The 18,308-nt window shown below is 30.7% G+C and overlaps 1 protein-coding gene and 1 long non-coding RNA gene across 5 annotated transcripts in view; one reads left to right on the top strand and one right to left on the bottom strand.

Moving 5' to 3' along the window:
- LOC140670793 (oxaloacetate tautomerase fahd2, mitochondrial-like) overlaps positions 1–4,413 on the bottom strand; it is a 45,125-nt gene extending 40,712 nt beyond the window's left edge. For 2 of the 3 annotated variants that reach the window (XR_012047625.1, XR_012047626.1), the window contains exon 1: positions 1,872–2,007. Coding sequence is in view for 1 of the 3 variants with exons in the window: in XM_072901549.1 (XP_072757650.1) it covers positions 1,872–2,033; positions 4,284–4,288 (167 nt within the window). In the remaining 2 variants the exon portion in view is untranslated. Of the gene's footprint in view, positions 1–1,871; positions 2,034–4,283 lie in introns of those variants that run through there. The other variant, XM_072901549.1, reaches the window with a different exon arrangement.
- A 60-nt stretch (positions 4,414–4,473) lies between these two features.
- On the top strand, positions 4,474–6,776 carry LOC140671235 (uncharacterized). Of its 2 annotated transcripts, XR_012047699.1 has the most exons (6): positions 4,474–4,534; positions 4,613–4,719; positions 5,067–5,241; positions 5,711–5,876; positions 5,955–6,202; positions 6,290–6,776. It is a non-coding gene; the product is annotated as an uncharacterized lncRNA (long non-coding RNA). The 2 variants fall into 2 exon arrangements; XR_012047700.1 differs by lacking the exon at positions 5,067–5,241.
- The last annotated feature ends 11,532 nt before the right edge of the window (positions 6,777–18,308 follow it).

Below are 18,308 nucleotides of genomic sequence, written 5' to 3'. Positions count from 1 at the left end.
AATATATAATATGCAAAATTTTAAATTTGTGTTAAATATAACATTTAATTATAATATATATCATAAATAACAATAATTATAGAATAAATAATTATTATATATATTTTATTTATTATACAATTTTTAGAAAATTATAGAATAAAAATAATTCAGATTATTTTACATATAAAAATAATAAATTAAAAAAAAAATTTTTTTAAATTTTATTAAAAATTTTAAAAATTTTAACAGTAAGATTTACACTGCTTTGTTATTAATATTAAAAATCTGATTTTTTTTCAATTTTCAAAACATAATATACTGTAGATTTATCGGTGCTGTAGCATATTGGTACTGGCATTTGATACTTTCTTTCAAATCATTTTTGTACAGGCACAGTATCGTAAATTTACTGGCATTATACTGTATCGGTAATGGCACAAGATGCTACCTTTCAAATCATTGTTGTATAGGCACGGTACCGTAAATTATACTCTATTGGTACTGGCATTCGATGCTCTCTTTCAAATCATTTTTATACAGGCACAGTACCGTAAATTTACCGGCGTTATATTGTGTATCGGTACTATTATTCAATACTACTTTAGATATTGGACTAGTACTAAATCCTTGTTATTTTAATACTGGCTTTGTACTATGCCAGTACCAAAATGAGAAACCCGTTTTTCAGTACTGGTTATGTACTTCGCTAGTATCTAATACTGTTTTGAAGTACGCAATTCCCACATGTACAACAAATTACAAATGAAACCAAATTAAATTACAAATAATCCTGAGATTTTATGGCTGGTGCAACAGTCATCAATTTGTCGTGCACGGGAAAATGTTAGGGTCGGTGGAAGTCATTTCGAACATTTTTTGTAAATTTAGCTAAATTTGTTTTCTTTTAAATAATTTTAATATACAATATAATTTTGTATCATTATGAAAATTATTATTCAATTATTACGACTAAAGGTTTATTTTCTACTTTACATGCCCGCGAGAGATTGTCCATCTCTACCAGGACACTCTGTATATGTATAAATATTTGCTTATATAAGAAAAATGAACATTGGACGATTTGGAAAATTAGATATATAAAGTGCGTAATTTTGATAAAGTTAATTCAATAATAATGAACAAAGACGGCTTGATTGATCTAATAATATTGTGACTTTTGATATATTCCGATTGAAGAAAAGGATGAGAATATATCACATGTATGTGTGTGCGAAAGAGTGAATTATGTAATAATTACATATAACTGGAAAGAGGAAAAAGGAAAAATAGCTACTTTATGTTACACAAATCATATTCAAAAAACTATCTCTCTACTGCCTTCCTTAGGTCGATATCATTTTCTCTAATGAAACAAATATTCATAATAAGATCATATAGCCTTTTCCTATTCACACAACCGTATAACATATTATATTATTACATTACTGAAATAATAATATATTTAAGATTCAAAGAAAAGTTTGAAAATAACTCAGATTAGTTAAAGTTCTAATCATTTAATGTCATTCGAGAGATATATTTAATTGTCAAACAAACTTTAATTTTTTTTAAAAAAAGATTTAATTAGAAACAATTACATCATTAGAAATAAACATAATATTACACGATTATTTCGTCATTTATATTATAAGGCTTGTATAATAAGCTCACATTTAACGATAAACGTAAGCTCAGAATACGGGCTTATCATTTAGCATAATTTGTCTGCATTATACATATGTAATTCCATGCTGAAATACAAATTCCGGTATCAAAGTTATAAATCATAACGAGCTACAAATATTTTTATAGCAGATGACGAAATCACGTAAGATATATCTGTAATCGACTAGCATCGAAGACGCTCAGCTGTTCAATTGCTCTCCTACCTTTTAACCTTTTCGAGAAAGTCGTCACCGCCCTCGAGAAACTTTCTGAGTGTATTAGGGATCTGTGGATCAACCGTCGATAGGGCAATAACGTCACCTTTCTGATTCAGCTGAACCCCAAGATGTTGCGGACCCCCGCTCTTGTTTGTAAATTGAATGAACCTGTAAAAATATCGTATCATAATCAAGTCTTATCGAATTGGAAAGTCACAATTAAAATTTTATTACATTTTTAGTAAATTCTATGATACAAATACAAAGGAATGTTCTTTTCCTCCATCATAAAACATTTTTCGATAAAAAAAGTAAAAACGATTTACTTGGCATTAATATATATATATATATTAATATATTTACATGGATAAAAATAAAAGAATTTTTAGTTCTTCAAAATATTAATAGTCGTTAAAATATATTTCGAAGTCCCAATTTAATATAAAATAATTATTATAACTAGTACAAAAACATTTCTAATTAATATTAGAAAATTGCTTTTTACGAATATCAAAAAATATTAAAAGACTAAATCTGTTACGCGAATTCAATAGAGTTAAATAATATCTTCATATTGCGAAGATTGAATCCTTGCATAATTATATTATTAATGGATCAATTACAATTTTGACTAATTGTATTAAAAAGTACTGGTTTTTTCGTCTTGTTTCAAATTATTTGTGCTTATCCATTAACATCGATTTTAAGATAACTAGAATATTACGAGTGCACGCCATTTATTATGTGAATGTACATACATACAATACTAAGTGTATACAGAGTGAAACAATAACTATTACTACCTGAAATATCTTCGAATTTGTAAGGTTTACAGGAAAATTTGTGTAATCAAAACTGTACAGTACAAAGAGAGCATTATATGGCGATTATAATCTTTGTCCAGTTGGAGGCGCTTCGGAGATATCAAGGTCATCTTCTTTTTTCTAAATGGACTCGATGTTCCCTTTTTCATAATATGATAGAGGAACTCAAAACAAGTTTAAAACTCATATCACAATATCATTTGACAAAATTGGGAGCAAGAGGAAAGACGATAAAAGATACGTTTTTCATAATAAATAATTCACAATAATTCAGCGAAAAAAAATCATAGAACGTTTGTTAAAAAGAAATTAAAGCTAAAACTCTGTTCCTTAACACTCAATTAATAAAATTGTGTTAGGATTTTTTTTTAATTCGGCAGTCTTGGACAATTTTTGAAAAATTTATTCAATCGGTGAACATCGCTTTTTTACAATGTAATTTTGTAACGAATAAAAACAATTGAAATTCATTAAAGATTTTAAAACTAAAAACTTCAAGCTTTGAAATGCTTTTTCATTGATCTTATTCGGATTATTTTTATGGAAGTTGCAACTACTTGAAAATTGGCCTTTTTTATATGGAGGAAAGTGGCTCTTTAATTTTTTTGGTGTATATATACAGGATGTGCTGCTAAAGGTGGGCAATCTCTTGTGAGCATGTAGAGCAGGTAAAAATAACTGTATAAGCCGGTGGACTTTTTTATTTTTAAATGATGTTTTTAGATTCTTCACATCTTTCTCTAAGAAAAAGGTATTCTTGTTTCATTTTGTTAAAACTGTTTTCAAGAAAAACGCATTTGATCGATAGGAAGTAAACCTTTACTCGTAATAATTGAATAACGATTTTCAAAATAATACAAAGTTACATTGTGTATTAAGGAGACAACAATTACTTGAAAAAAGTTATTTATCATTGTGAAGAAATAAGAAAGGATCCTGGGATATTATGGCGGATGCATAATTTCTTTGTACTATTTTAAAAATCATTATTTAATTATTACAAATAAAGGTTTACTTTCTATCGATCAAATGCATTTTTTTTTTTTTTTTTTTGAAAAGTTAGTTTTAACGAAAAATATTAAGAATCTAAAAACATAATTTAAAAATAAAAAAGCCCATCGGCTTAAAAGTTTTGTAAGTTAAAAGACTTACAGATGAGCCGATTCTGGCTCTCCGAGATGATACCAAAATAACTATCACATTATTTGAAAGATCTTCACTTAATAATAAAAAAGTTCTTATATTAAAATCTGCAAAGTAATATAAAAGATATTTAAGACAAGTGATTCTCAAATTTAAACTTTAGAAACAAATATCTGGGTAAAAATGCATTATAGAAAAAAATTTTGTAAGTACTTGTGAGTTATTTTTACTTGCTTTATATGCCCACGAGGGATTGCTCACCTTTACCAGGACACCCTGTATAAAGCAATAAAAGTATATATTTTACGGTGCTTAAGATCGACATGAAATTTTTGAAGAGCATCCGTTACATCTATAATTGTCGTGTTATATTTACGTACGAAAAAATCGCAGACAAATTAATTAGCGTTCAATGCTGGAATTGAAAGAAGGGGAGAAAAAAAGGTTTTACCTCATGTCAAACACGTGGGTCGTGGAAAAACTTCTGCTGATGATGACGATGGCGAAATTCAGACTACTCTCGCTCTTCCGAGATACGCTTTACCGAGCAATCGAAACATGATATGGCATTTGGTTTCTCGTTATCACCGCCTGAAGTGAAAATATATTATCGCCTGATAGCCGACGATAAATAAAAAGCAGTTGTTTGCGTGACAATTTGCAACAACGTGAAGAACGCATCACGACTAAATCCATTTACTTGTAAGCTATTTCGAGTAGCAGAGGCTACATAATTACTTTATTGAAATATTTAAATATTTAATATTTTTCTTTTTTTAGCTAATATGTCTGTAGTGAAAATAATTTTACAACAATTGACGTATTCTATGAAAAAATAAACAACAAATCATAACTTTCAACAAATTTGTGAAAGTAGATAATTGCAAGTATGTAAATAAAAAATTCTCTATGGTTGTTTATACGATTAATATAATAAACTATATTTTCTTAATTAATTTTATAAGTATTTTTAAAGTGAATACATATAATTTTTTAAGTGAATAACATTTAAAATAAAAATTAACCAATAATTTAAAATTATATTATTTATTTTCTTGCAGTGTTGTTGATAAGAAATTATCGTATATCTTATATCATTGTAAATAAGTTTCAAAAGATAAGAACTCTTTTCTACTAGCTTGTTAAATAATTTTACTTTTTCTTATTTTAAGACAGAATTATTTCCAGAATCTATTAACACAGAATTGTCATTTCATTTTACAACTGTTTTTAGTCTTGTTTCGGGAAAAATATCTTGTTTAGGGGAGGATGCTCGCAATGTCCTTGACATATGTTGTCAAGGTCATCACCCTGAGTAACGCTTAAAAGGTTTTAACCGTCGCTCATTATTTATTGAAAAGTTTCATTTCAAAAGAGTATAGTTTTTTGACACCGTGTACATTTCAAAAGTAAATATATAATTTGCTATACATAAATATAACATACACAACCGGCTATCTAACTTTTGGAATTTGTACTATTGTCTGTAAATATTGGTACCATTGTGACTAAATGTCAATGCTTTAAAAAAGAGCTATGTTCATGATATAACATCGATATTTACAGTTAGAAAAGTACAAATTTCAAAAGTTAGACAAGTGTATCATAGACTTTTATATTACGCAGTAGGAAAGATTACCGATTTTCCGAATTTTCAACATGCGTTTACACGAATTAATATAACACACAATTTTAATTCTTTATGGAATTTTTTGTGCAAAAAAAAGTCATTCGTAACGAAATAACGTGTCCAAGATGTGAAAATGTGTTAATATTAGTAACCAATTTGGAAAACCATTTATTTCATTGTACAAAAACATATTATAAAATTGTTAAAGATCGAAAACGACAAAAAGTAACATGTAATTTTAAACATAGTGCATTTCATGGAACATGGTTCGCACGAGCACATATGGATTTACCAAAAATTTGTCGCTTTATTGCATATTTTCTAATCTTACCTCCACCACGACAGAATTTTTTAAAGGTTGAATTGCAATTAAATGATAGCGGTATAGTTGATTGGACTGATTCTTGTCGAGAGGTAAATAATATATTCTTTATATTAATTTATGTTTACTTCTACATGATACTGTACGTTTTTTTCCTAAATCAACTTTAGTTACTCCAACAATGATTATTAAGCAAACAAAAGCCAATTGGTGGAATTAATAAAATCGTTGAACTGGACGAAGTGAAAATAGGCAAAAGAAAATATAATACTAGACATATAATTCGTGGCCAATGGGTGGTGTCGACAGAAATACCAAGGAAGTTTTTATTTTGCCTGTACCAAATAGAAATAGTGAAACATTATTGTCGATCATTCGGAAATATAATATGTTGTTTCTGGTACCATTATTCATACGGGTATGTAGCGTAGATATGCTGCTTTAAGTAATGACAATAATTATACATATTGAACTGTAAATCATCACGCTAATTTTATTGATCCAGAAACAGGTGTCCACACACAAAACATAGAAAGACTATGGAGAGATATGAGAGCAAATATTCGCCACTACGACACACGCGATACCCTTGTTTCAAACAGAGAGTTATATAATGACTTATTATTGTCTTAAAAAATAAAGTTATTTTAGAATAATATTCTTCTTTTTATTAGACAAATTATATAATATAAGCAGGATTATGTTTATTTTTTTTCATAGCAAATTTTATAATATAATAGTATTTTTTATTTACTGAACTAAAAATGATTTCAATAAATTGTGTTACACTTAATAACATAGAACGCATATAATCAGGCGACAAAGACTGCGCCACATCAAAATGTGTTTATTATAATAAGGTCATATAACTACTTTGGAAGAGTATGTAACACCCATTAGTAATATTAAACATTTATATAAGACAGATCCAATTTATTTTTTCTAAACTTTTATTTCTTCCATAATTTGTATCTAAAATATTGTTAGGTCCAGATTCGACAAAAAAAAAGAAAAGAAAGAGATAATGAAAGAACAGAATTTACTCTTGTCGAAACGCGTAAAACCTTAACGCTCTCGACTCGAACGAACTGTACAAGGCCGGACCTGGTCAAAGACCTCGAGGGTCTCTTTTACTAGGCCGTTCGTTCGGTGGTCCCTTTTTGGTAAAGGAAGTTAATCCCTGTTACGCGGGACGGGACCTTGTGCGATCTGTGAGTCAGGGAATATGTTAGAAAGGATTAATAAATTTGATTAGAATTTTTAATATTTTAAATTTTTAGTCATTTATTAAGTAAAAATCATATATATATATATATGTATAAGATTCAAAAAATTGGCATTTTAATTAAATTAATTAATCTTATTAATTACTTAAGTGCGTGCGTGCGTGCGTGCGTGCGTGCGTGCGTGCGTGCGTGCGTGCGTGCGTGCGTGCGTGCGTGCGTGCGTGCGTGCGTGCGTGCGTGCGTGCGTGCGTGCGTGCGTGCGTGCGTGCGTGCGTGCGTGCGTGCGTGTGTGTGTTCGCGGGTGTTACATTAGTTCGGAGGGACGTCAGTCAGGTAAATTGGAAATGGAAAAATAAAAGGACTTATTACCTGACTGGTATTTATACAATAGTATTTAAATTCTAAGGGAAGAGGCATGAAAAGAATTATGCTTCCTCGAAGGTAATCGTGGAAGGAGGGAATTTCTTCCAGAGAGCCTCTATCGGAACGGCGAGGGAATATCTAAGACCGGGGAGGAACCATGGGATAACGGATCCCGACGGGTTGGTTGCAAGGATGGAGTGCAATGTTGTCAAATTAACAAAACCAGACCCGATTATATACGAGCCTTTTGGGAGGGAATGTGGATCCTTGGGAGATTATTTATTAAATATTGGATAGGATCTTGAGGCGGAGGACGAGGAGGTTGTTGGTGTTTAGAATTTTCAGCGTGACTCGCGTTTTCTTTCTCGAGGTCTACAACGACCTCGGCAATGTCACGAAGGGCCTCCCAAATTTCATCCGATTCCTCTTGAGAATCAAGTGAATTGCGGGGGGAAGATGGGGGTGAATCTCTCAGGACGATGGTAGAGGCTGGTGAGGGTGGACGCGGAGGGGGTTCGGAAGTAGAGCGAGTTTTGTTAGAAGGCCCCGATAAATCGAGAGACGATGGGGAGGGTTGCTCGTGCGAGGATGATACTACTGGATGTGAAAGGGGAGGAGGGTCGATGGGGGTGCGAGGAGAAGGGTTAGGTAAGAGGGGTGGTTTCAGCTCTCTTGAATGAGGAAGGGGGGGGGTGGGACTCTGCGTGTGTGTGTGATGACTGTTCGCGGAAAATTTGACCCTTTAATTCTATCTTAAGATTAGAAATATTGTTCTTAAAATTATAATTTGCTGTCGCCTGAGCCAAAACTCTTCGGGCACGTCGGTTCTTACGGTTGCGGAGACGTTTCGCTTTAGCCTTTAGGCGTTTCGGATGAACGGGCTCCACTATGAACCCACGCAAATGTTTCAGAAAACTTATCGTTTATTTTCGGCGAGACAGTTCTAATTAGTACAATTTATAATGTTCTTAATATAATTTAAGTCACGAAATAATATTATTTAAAATGCATAATATAGAGAGGAGAGAGGAGGGAGAAGGAGAAAGAAGTGGAGAGAAAAGAAGGAAAGAGAGGAAATAAATAAAATAAAAAAAGGAATAGCACAAAAAGAAAGAGGTAATGAATAAATTGTAATAAATAATTAAAGGACCAGAGGAAAAATGGAATTTTTTCAGGAGAAATTTGCTTCCGTAGAGAAAATTGAAGGAATTTGCAGGTTCTGCCTAATTATATTTTGTACCAGTACACGAGATACCGGTTCCGCAAAATACACAGGAACTCGCAGAGAAATAGAAAGACCTTGCAAGTTCAACCTAGTTATATTTTGTACCAGTACACGAGATACCGGTTCCGCAAAATACACATGAACTCGCAGAGAAAATAGAAAGAGTTTGCAAGTTCGACTTAATTATATTTCGTACCAGTACTCGAGATACCGGTTCCGCGAAAGACACAGGTACTTGCAGAGAAAATAAAAAGAATTTGCAAGTTCGATCTAGTTATATTTTGTACCAGTACACGAGATACCGGTCCCGCAAAATGCACAGGTACTTGCAGAGAAAATAAAAGGAATTTGCAAGTTCGACCTAGTTATATTTTGTACCAGTACACGAGATACCGGTTCCGCAAAATACACAGGTACTTGCAGAGAAAATAGAAAGAATTTGCAAGTTCGACCTAGTTATATTCCGTACCAGTACACGAGATAACGGTTCCGCGAAATACACAGGTACTTGCAGAGAAAATAGAAAGAGTTTGCAAGTTCGACTTAATTATATTTCGTACCAGTACTCGAGATACCGGTTCCGCGAAAGACACAGGTACTTGCAGAGAAGATAAAAAGAATTTGCAAGTTCGATCTAGTTATATTTTGTACCAGTACACGAGATACCGGTCCCGCAAAATGCACAGGTACTTGCAGAGAAAATAAAAGGAATTTGCAAGTTCGACCTAGTTATATTTTGTACCAGTACACGAGATACCGGTTCCGCAAAATACACAGGTACTTGCAGAGAAAATAGAAAGAATTTGCAAGTTCGACCTAGTTATATTCCGTACCAGTACACGAGATAACGGTTCCGCGAAATACACAGGTACTTGCAGAGAAAATAAAAAGAATTTGCAAGTTCGACCTAGTTATATTTTGTACCAGTACACGAGATACCGGTTCCGCAAAATACACAGGTACTTGCAGAGAAAATTGAGAGGCTACGTGAAAATGAAGAGGATGGGAAATAAACATAAACAACGAAAAGGGGAGTTAATTATAATGACAAAGGTAAAATGAGAAGTATCTGGTCAAATAGTAATAATAAAATGAAGAACAACAAAAATAAAGAACTGTCTCACTATAATTACTATAACCGAATTTTAAATGGGGGAGGTGAAATCAACAGAATAGGTTATTTGGTCGGTACTCACTACTTATTGCGTACGCTGTTGGTTTTAAAAGGACCTCGGCAGTGGATTTAGCGGCGTCGGGTTGAATTTCACAGGTGCCCCTGGTTAGCGATAGAATTTTTCGTGTTGAATGGCACAATCACTTACAATGTTCAACACTCTTTATTGTTTTAAACTTTTAATTCGCACTCAACCACTTACAATGTTTGACGTCTTTTATTGTTTAAATTTTTAATTCGCACTACACAGAGAGTCTGTATTAAATATTAGGCAAACCACTCGTCGCGGAATCGGAAGTATTAATATTCGAACTTGTTAACACCCGAAGAGTTAAACGTTGAGATTGAGGATCGATTCCGCGTCTCGAAGCCGAGGTAGAAGAAAATAGTTTGTACCGTACGAGTAATAGTGATGGAGATGATGATGAATATACTGATACTGATTCTGATACCGAAAAGAACTGAAAAACTGATGTCGCGGCGCATTGTTTCCGCATTATATACTAGGATTCGTACCTCCTCTCCATTGGACAATTGGACGAATTAGAATTTTAATTAACGCCCCCTTATGCTTAGGGGGTGTTTCCTTCGACTTCGAGTCTCAAAAATTTCTTCTCTATTGGTTCAAGAGATTTTTCCATTTGGCCAATGAGGAGTTTGGTACCGTCAGAGTCGCTTATCGCTATTTAGAAATTTATAATAAACAGCTGTCACTTTAGATGGTCCGTCAGGCGAGCTCTCTTATCAAATACTTCTTAAGTTTTCGTCGCCGTTTCAAATTGATTGCAGTTCTAAACAACTGCCTCGAGTTACGGCGATTCTGTTTTATTTAAAATTCTTTTGAAATTTAGAGAGCCGTTCGAATGTTTATTCTTTATTTGATTTCTAAGACTTCTTGGGTGGTCTTATTTATAGTTGGTCTCGCCTTACGGAGGTTTGTTAAAATTTTTATTATCCACGTAACGTAATATTCGTGGAGTGCGACTAAAGTGACAGCTCTCACGGTTTGATATTTCCCGTAGAGAGTTCTTAGAATCATTATTTCTGATTGTTTATACATTCCTCTCGAAAAGAAAGAATCGTGAAGTCTACTAGACGTAACAATATAAAATATAAAAATATCTTTAAATTGTTCTTCATTGTCCTTTTTTTTCTTTTAAAGCTATAGTCGGGATACTTGTTATAAATTTATTTGTAATAATAATTTTTTAAATTATGCTCAAAGAGAAAATATATTGTCACTTTTTTATGTTAAATTCACACTCACAATAGGGTCATTTTCAATTTTTTTTATTATATTACTTAAACTTAATAAAAAAATATATTTATAATATTTTATTTTTTTATAAATGATCCTATTATTTAAATTTAGAGTATATTTTTTAATATTTAAACATTTTATACAATTTGGATATTAAACATGATAATCCACAGATTTTTGCCGAAAATACTTATGTAAGAGGAATTTAGTGTCTGGTACAATATTCGCTCATCAAATATATTATATTTATCATTTTATAATATCCATAATTGCTGTATACGATAAAGGGTATAATTCTGTTAAATTCATTAATAAAATTTCGTCTTTAGATGCAGTTGTATATGCACGTCATGAATTTTAATTTATATATACCTATCCCTCTCTCCCCCCTCTCTCTCCTCTCTCACCCCTTTCCCCCTCTCCCCCTCCCCCTCTCCCTTTCTCTCCCCCTCTCCCCCTCTCTCCCCCTCCCCCCTCTCTCTCTCTTGATTTCTTTATTCGTCTATTCCTTTTTCCCTTTCTATCTCTTTCTTTTTTGTAAAGCAAGTCGCAGCGCACACGAACGAGATATCCAATTAGCATCGTGGAAAAGAGGCTTCAACACTTCGATATATTCGAGTTCGAAGTTTCACACACTATTCAGAAAGGGAATCTCACAGAGAACAGCTTTTGGAACGGCCTGTTACTATTACGGCGTAATTTTTTCAACCTGAAAAGAATGTATTTTACTCAAGCGTAAAAACATCATTAGATGACATTGCACTATAGGCACTGAATTGTCTCGGATTAAAATATCCTAATTATTCGATATGCTCGATGTCCGCTGAAATGTCTTCTTATCGGAAAAATAACAATATCGACGATAATTATTGGGACGAAGCGGAAGAACACAAATTATGGATACACTCAAGTAATATATATTTGGCAAATTAAGTTCTCGACCAAACAAATTAAAAAACATAATGATATGTATGTACATATAAGTATATAGATTATGTCAATTATTTTTATAATAAATAATTTTTAAATAATATTAATAAAATAAAATTGCAATTATAATAGATTATAACATATGTAATATATAAAATATTACAATTATAATATATAATAATTATAAAATAAAATATATTAAGTAAAATATTTTTTAAACTATAATATATTGTAATTTATTGGCCAATTATGCTGTGAGAATTACAATATGTTTGTTATTTTAGAAAAATTTTCTATATAATATATTTATGTATTATAATTTCTGGCACAGGTTTTACAAAATAAATATATTCAAGAAATAATTTTATTAATAATATATCACTGCGTAGCTAGGAGATTTAATCTAAATTGTGCTCTAATAAAGCTTCCAGATCAAGATTCTACCACGTTTCACGACAATATCTGTATATTTTGGAAATATATACAGATATTGCCTAACTTAACCTAACCGAATAGTAAGTATCATATTAGTAAGTAAAATGATCCAAATTATTCAGTATTTTTAATTTACTTTTATCACACGTGCATATATATATATATATATATATATATATATATATATATAATGTTTTATTATTTTTGCAATACTACGAGTTTAGAAAATGTAAGATGTTTTAATTAAAGTTTTAAGAAATTTCTTCATTATCTTGTCAAACATCAATACGCTGAAGAACCTCCTTATAATAACAGCTGAAAAAGTTGACAAAAGTCTATTTAGATATTATTTGGCTAAAGTAATCAGTAGAAAAATAAAAATCGAGGAATTTCAAATTCATGAATCGAGATCACAAGAAGTAAAATTTATTAGACATAATGCTTAATCTACAGATTGTTTCACAGGCGTGATTATCAAATGGTATCAAAATAAAGATAAAGATTATGTTAAAAGTTCTTATGTTAAAAAAAATATATTATCAGTTTTATCATTAAAGAGCTGTAGTAATTTTAGTGCTACAGAACAGCAGTCACATTACATAATTCTTACCGAAAATAATGAAATGCATTCTGTGAAAGAAGGTGTAAATCATCATTAGCATTTTTATTTTAAATTATGTCTTTATTTTATGAGCTTACTTCTTTCTATACAATGTAAAATGATATTTTATTTTGGTTTACATTTTTTTTTTCTAATTAAATTATTTTATTTTTTTTTAGTAATTTTTTATTATATTATTTTATTTATTGTTTAGTTATTTTCTATTAGTTTTTATGAATATACTGCTTGTGTTTAGATACTATAACTTTAACAACACCGAAATGGATCAACAATAGCGAAATAGGTCACTATTTTTGTAAATTTGAAAATACGCATTACGCTCCAAACAAAATGTTGGCAAAACTTTACCCATAGGATATCGCTATAACTACCGGAACAACATTTAAAAATTAATAGTATAAATTACATTATACAATATTTAGAATATATTTTAAAATACTTTGTTTTATTCGTAGATAGAATATCAATAAAAAAATAGAAGATGGAAAACTCCTCATTACTGATTAAGGATTGTTATTCAAATCTCGACTAAAAGAGGTAAAATAAAGTTAAATATCTAATAAATGTGTTTTCAAACATTTATATTAGCTTTATTTTTATCTTTCTAAGATTAAAAAAAAGAAGGAAATAATAGACAAAAAAAAATAACGAGAATTCATGCAAAAAAATAAACAAAAAGAAGATAAATATTTAAAAGTTGTGCTCCAATAAAAATTTAAGTTTTTTTTATAGAAATCAACAAAATTATTAAAAATGAAATTTATAAAAGTTATAAAAATTTACGTAAAAATCTTTATTAAAAATTATCAAAAAAGAAAAGTTTGCTAAATAAACCTAAATAGAATTAAATGTGTGAGCAGGAGAGGAGCTTTAACCTCCCCTCTCCTTGCACCATCAATCGTAAAAACTTTAATATAACCTAACCCATATTTATAGTATAGAAAGTTTTCAAAAGCGTATGTATCTCCTAATGCTAAACTAGTAATAAACAAAAGGCAGGTATACACTTTCTTCAAAGAATTTTTTTCTTTTTAAGAGACAATAAAACTTGGAAACTCGAAGGGTTTCAGGTAGTACATAATGTACCGGAAAGAACCTTCAATGAAATTTTTCTTTTGTAAGCATAGACATGTGAAAACTATGGGCAACAGAGCCAATAGAACAGCATTCAGATTTACAAATAACTCAGAGTAAGGAGGAACAGAGTGTATATATAAGGAATTTAGTGCTCTCTACCATCGTCAGACAAGATCAAATATCATCACTGTTGATTTCGTGTGCCTTTTAACTATATTTTTAACTATATTTATTGTGTTTTTAATTACATTTTTTTGTGGTTTACTGAAGTGCTTTATGATGGCTACAATAACATGCTTACCTGAAGAAGTGATAGAGATCATTCTTAGCTACAGTGATATCAGCATTGAGGATATCATTAATTTCAGATGCGTATGCAAGCAATTCAAGTGTGCAGCCAAATATGACACGTTTATGAAAAAAAAGTTTTCTCAAAGGTAATTCTTTGTTCGTAAATTTTTCGAAAGTTTTATTTCATTAATCTATAGTACAATGTATCATTTCTGTATAAAAATGTGCTTTAGAAAAATGAAATGGATGGAAAATATATTCTAATAAACAATTAAAAAACAAATTTAAAGTTTCACAAGAGCTAGACGTGGATAGTGATGCGCCAATTTTTATAAAGAATTAATTTTATCGCCTATACTTTGTCTACAAAGAGATAAAGAAGAATTTACAATCTCAAATTGAGATTTATTCAGCATTTGGTACAAATAGCTAAAAATTCGTGCTCTGTAAACATTTAATCAATTTCATGAAAAAATTATTTTTTATAAAATTGATGTACTAGCATCCGCGTTTAGCTCTTAGTAACTTGTGAAACTTCGAATTCTTTTTCCGCAGAGTAATTTATCTCGTAATTAACAAACAGATCGAAAAGCGTTAATGAAAACTAGAGCATCTATCTTAAAAAAATTTTTTAGTACTTCTCTGCACCCTGACCTGTTTTCCTTTTCATTTTAATATTTATAATAACATATATATGTATATATGTATACATATTATATATATATATATATACACAAGGTGTCCCGTTACTCTCAATTAATATACTTTAGGTGAGTTTTAGGTACTTAGGGTGAAAGAAGATGGAATTTTGAGTAAAAAGTTTCTTTTCCAATTTTGGCTCAGACCATTATTTACCGAGTTATTAACAATTAAATTAATTGACTAATCAGACGGCGCGCGGCCGGAGTACTTAAGAGCATGCCATGGGCATTTTCTCCATTAAAATTTTATTTTAAATTTTCTTGTTAAATAATGAATAAATAAATCAATCAATAAATTGATAGATAAATCAATAAATAAATGAATAAATAAATAAAGAATAAATACAGTTAGAAATGTATACAAATTTCTGATTGTTTCCGTCGTGAAATACATTGTCCAAAGTGCCATACAATTAAAATATATAATAAAAATATATAATATTGCATATGAATCGGACATATCAATTCTTCACTGCAACACAAAGTATTATAAGCAAGTACAAGGACGAAAAAAGCAAAGGTTAAGATGCAATTATAAAATCAGTGTTTACCACGGTACTTGGTTCGCCAAAGGACACTTGTCTTTAGAAAAAATATGCCGATTTATCGCTTATTTTTTATATATACAACCTCCACGACAAAATTTTTTAATTGAAGAATTAGAAACATGTGACCGTACAGTAGTCGACTGGACCTACTTTTGCTGTGAGGTAAATGTCATACATTATATCAATATAAGTTCATTATATACTCGATAAGTATTTTTATTATTTTATTTTTTATTCATTTATTTATTTTTGTTAATAGTTATTAATTCAATGGCTTGCTAACAATCAACAACAAATAGGCGGTTCTGGAATTATTGTTGAAATAGACGAGGCAAAAGTAGGAAAAAGAAAATATAATAAACGTCGTCTCGTTAAAGGACAATGGGTTTTTGGAGAAATAGAGCGAAACAGTGGCAAAATATTTATTGTTCCTGTATCAGACCGCTCAAGCAAAACTCTTGTTCCAATTATAACTCGCTATATAGCACCAGGCTCTATTATTTATTCAGATTGCTGGAAAGCCTATAACGAATTACATAATTTTGAATATGAACATAAGGTTGTGAATCATAAAGAAAATTTCGTCGATCCTATTACAGGGGCGCTCACACGCAAAATATAGAGCGTATGTGGCAAGAAATGAGAGGAAATATACCACGGTTCGGTATTCGTGAATATCACTATGAAACATATCTTGCGGAATTTGTATTTAAAAGACATTGTAAATTTAATGAACGGATTAATTTCTTTTTTGACGTAATGAGTAAAATTTATCCTATATAATAACATATGTACTATAATAAATATATTTCATTATATATGTTTGATTTTATGATTATTTATATTTGTATAATTTTTGAAATTTTTTTTGTTAATAACTTTTTAATAAAAAACTTTTAAATAAAAACCTTCTGAAGGTTACTCAAGAGTGTGACCTTGACAACATATGTCAAGGTCAAGGTGATCGGGGCTGGGTCCGTTATTGTCAATATTTACCATTTTAATTCAAAATACTATGATTTTCAAGTCTCATAACTCGAAAAATACTTAATGAAAAATACTTTATCATAAGTGTGTTGAAAAGCACTTGAGGTAAGCTACAAGAATATGTAATAATATATAGGTGTCTGATTTAAAAAAACGAGATTGACCTTGAAATCTTCGAAGCGCCACCTAAAAAAAAATTAGTGCTAGCATATTATAGCTCTCTTAATGCCGTACAACTTTCGTAATTACAATTTTTTCATATCTCTAAAAATAGCGGAGATATTTCAGGTGGACAGAGTTATTGCCCCACCCTGTATACACACACACACACACACACACACACACACACACACACACACATATATATATATATATATACAGGGTGTCTGATAATAATCGTCCGACCTTTCATGGGCAGCTAGAGTAGGTCAAACCGAATAGAAAAGTCCTCTACTATTTTGCGATTAAAAACGCTCCGCGTATGAGCGCACGCCGCATATAGCGTTCAGCACACTCTGAACGTTTTTAATTAATATTTTAATAATTATTGCAAAAATCGCAAAATGGTAGAGGACTTTTATGTTCAGTTTGACTTGCTCTGTTAGCTCTAGAGAGGTAGGGCGATTATTACTGGACACTTCGTATACTACCGCGCTTCGCGCGGGCCTTAGTTCCTTTACCCAACACTGACCCAGAGAGAAGATATAGTAGAGTGCGACAGCCATAGGGGATCGTGTAAGTGGAAACATCAGATAGTTAGAAAGAGACAAAATCAAGTGACCTGGTTGTCATTGTCTATTCGCGTATGCGCAGTTTTGATATCTTACAATTAGTATAGCAGAGCTGAGCAGAGCGGGCAGAGCCCTGGAACGCTGGAGATAACCAAAATTTATGTATATAAATTTATAGTAGCTATAATATTATAGTAGTGCAATATGGTTCGAATATGCATAATATGTAGAAAAGAACCTTATCTATTTAATTTAGATTACAGTTAGTTTTTTCAGTACTAAAGTTTTTATAAACTTTTTTTGTGAAAAATATTATAATAGATAGTAATTTATTGACATATTTCCATAGTAATAATTCCATTTAAATTTTATTCTTATTTTTGAATATAGATTTCCTTTAAATGTTGAGCTGAAAAATAAGTGGCTTCATGTTCTTGGACTATTTTCTGTTGCAAAAATTGCAAGAGTTTGCGATGAACACTTCGGTAAAAAATCTTTTCATTCCAGTGATGCATATACAATAAGGAAGCGTTTACTTTCAAATGCTGTACCTAAAAGTAGCTTGCAAAGACAAAACATTTCCTTAGTGCAAAATAATGATATGATACAAAACGAAGATATGGTACAAAATGATGGCATAGTACAAAATGATGACATGCAAAACGATGACATGATACAAAATGATAACATGCAAAGCGACAATGTGATGCAAAACGATGACACCATGCAAAACAATGACATAATATTACAAAATAATGACGTGCAAAACGATGAAATGTGTCAAAATGATGTTGTCATTGATGATGTCAGTAATCGTTATAAAAGGTATAGTAAAAAACATGATTTTCTGAAATTTAAAAAAATATGAAAAAATATTTTACATTATCTTACTATTTTTGTTTCAGAAAAATTTTTTCTTGTGAAAATTGTCCCAACAAAAAAATATTATTTTT

The sequence above is a fragment of the Anoplolepis gracilipes genome, chromosome 11 (assembly GCF_047496725.1).
Source record: "Anoplolepis gracilipes chromosome 11, ASM4749672v1, whole genome shotgun sequence".
Taxonomy (NCBI): Eukaryota; Metazoa; Arthropoda; class Insecta; order Hymenoptera; family Formicidae; genus Anoplolepis; species Anoplolepis gracilipes.
The sequence above is the reverse complement of the archived record's forward strand: the minus strand, read 5'-3'. Positions and strand labels throughout refer to the sequence as shown.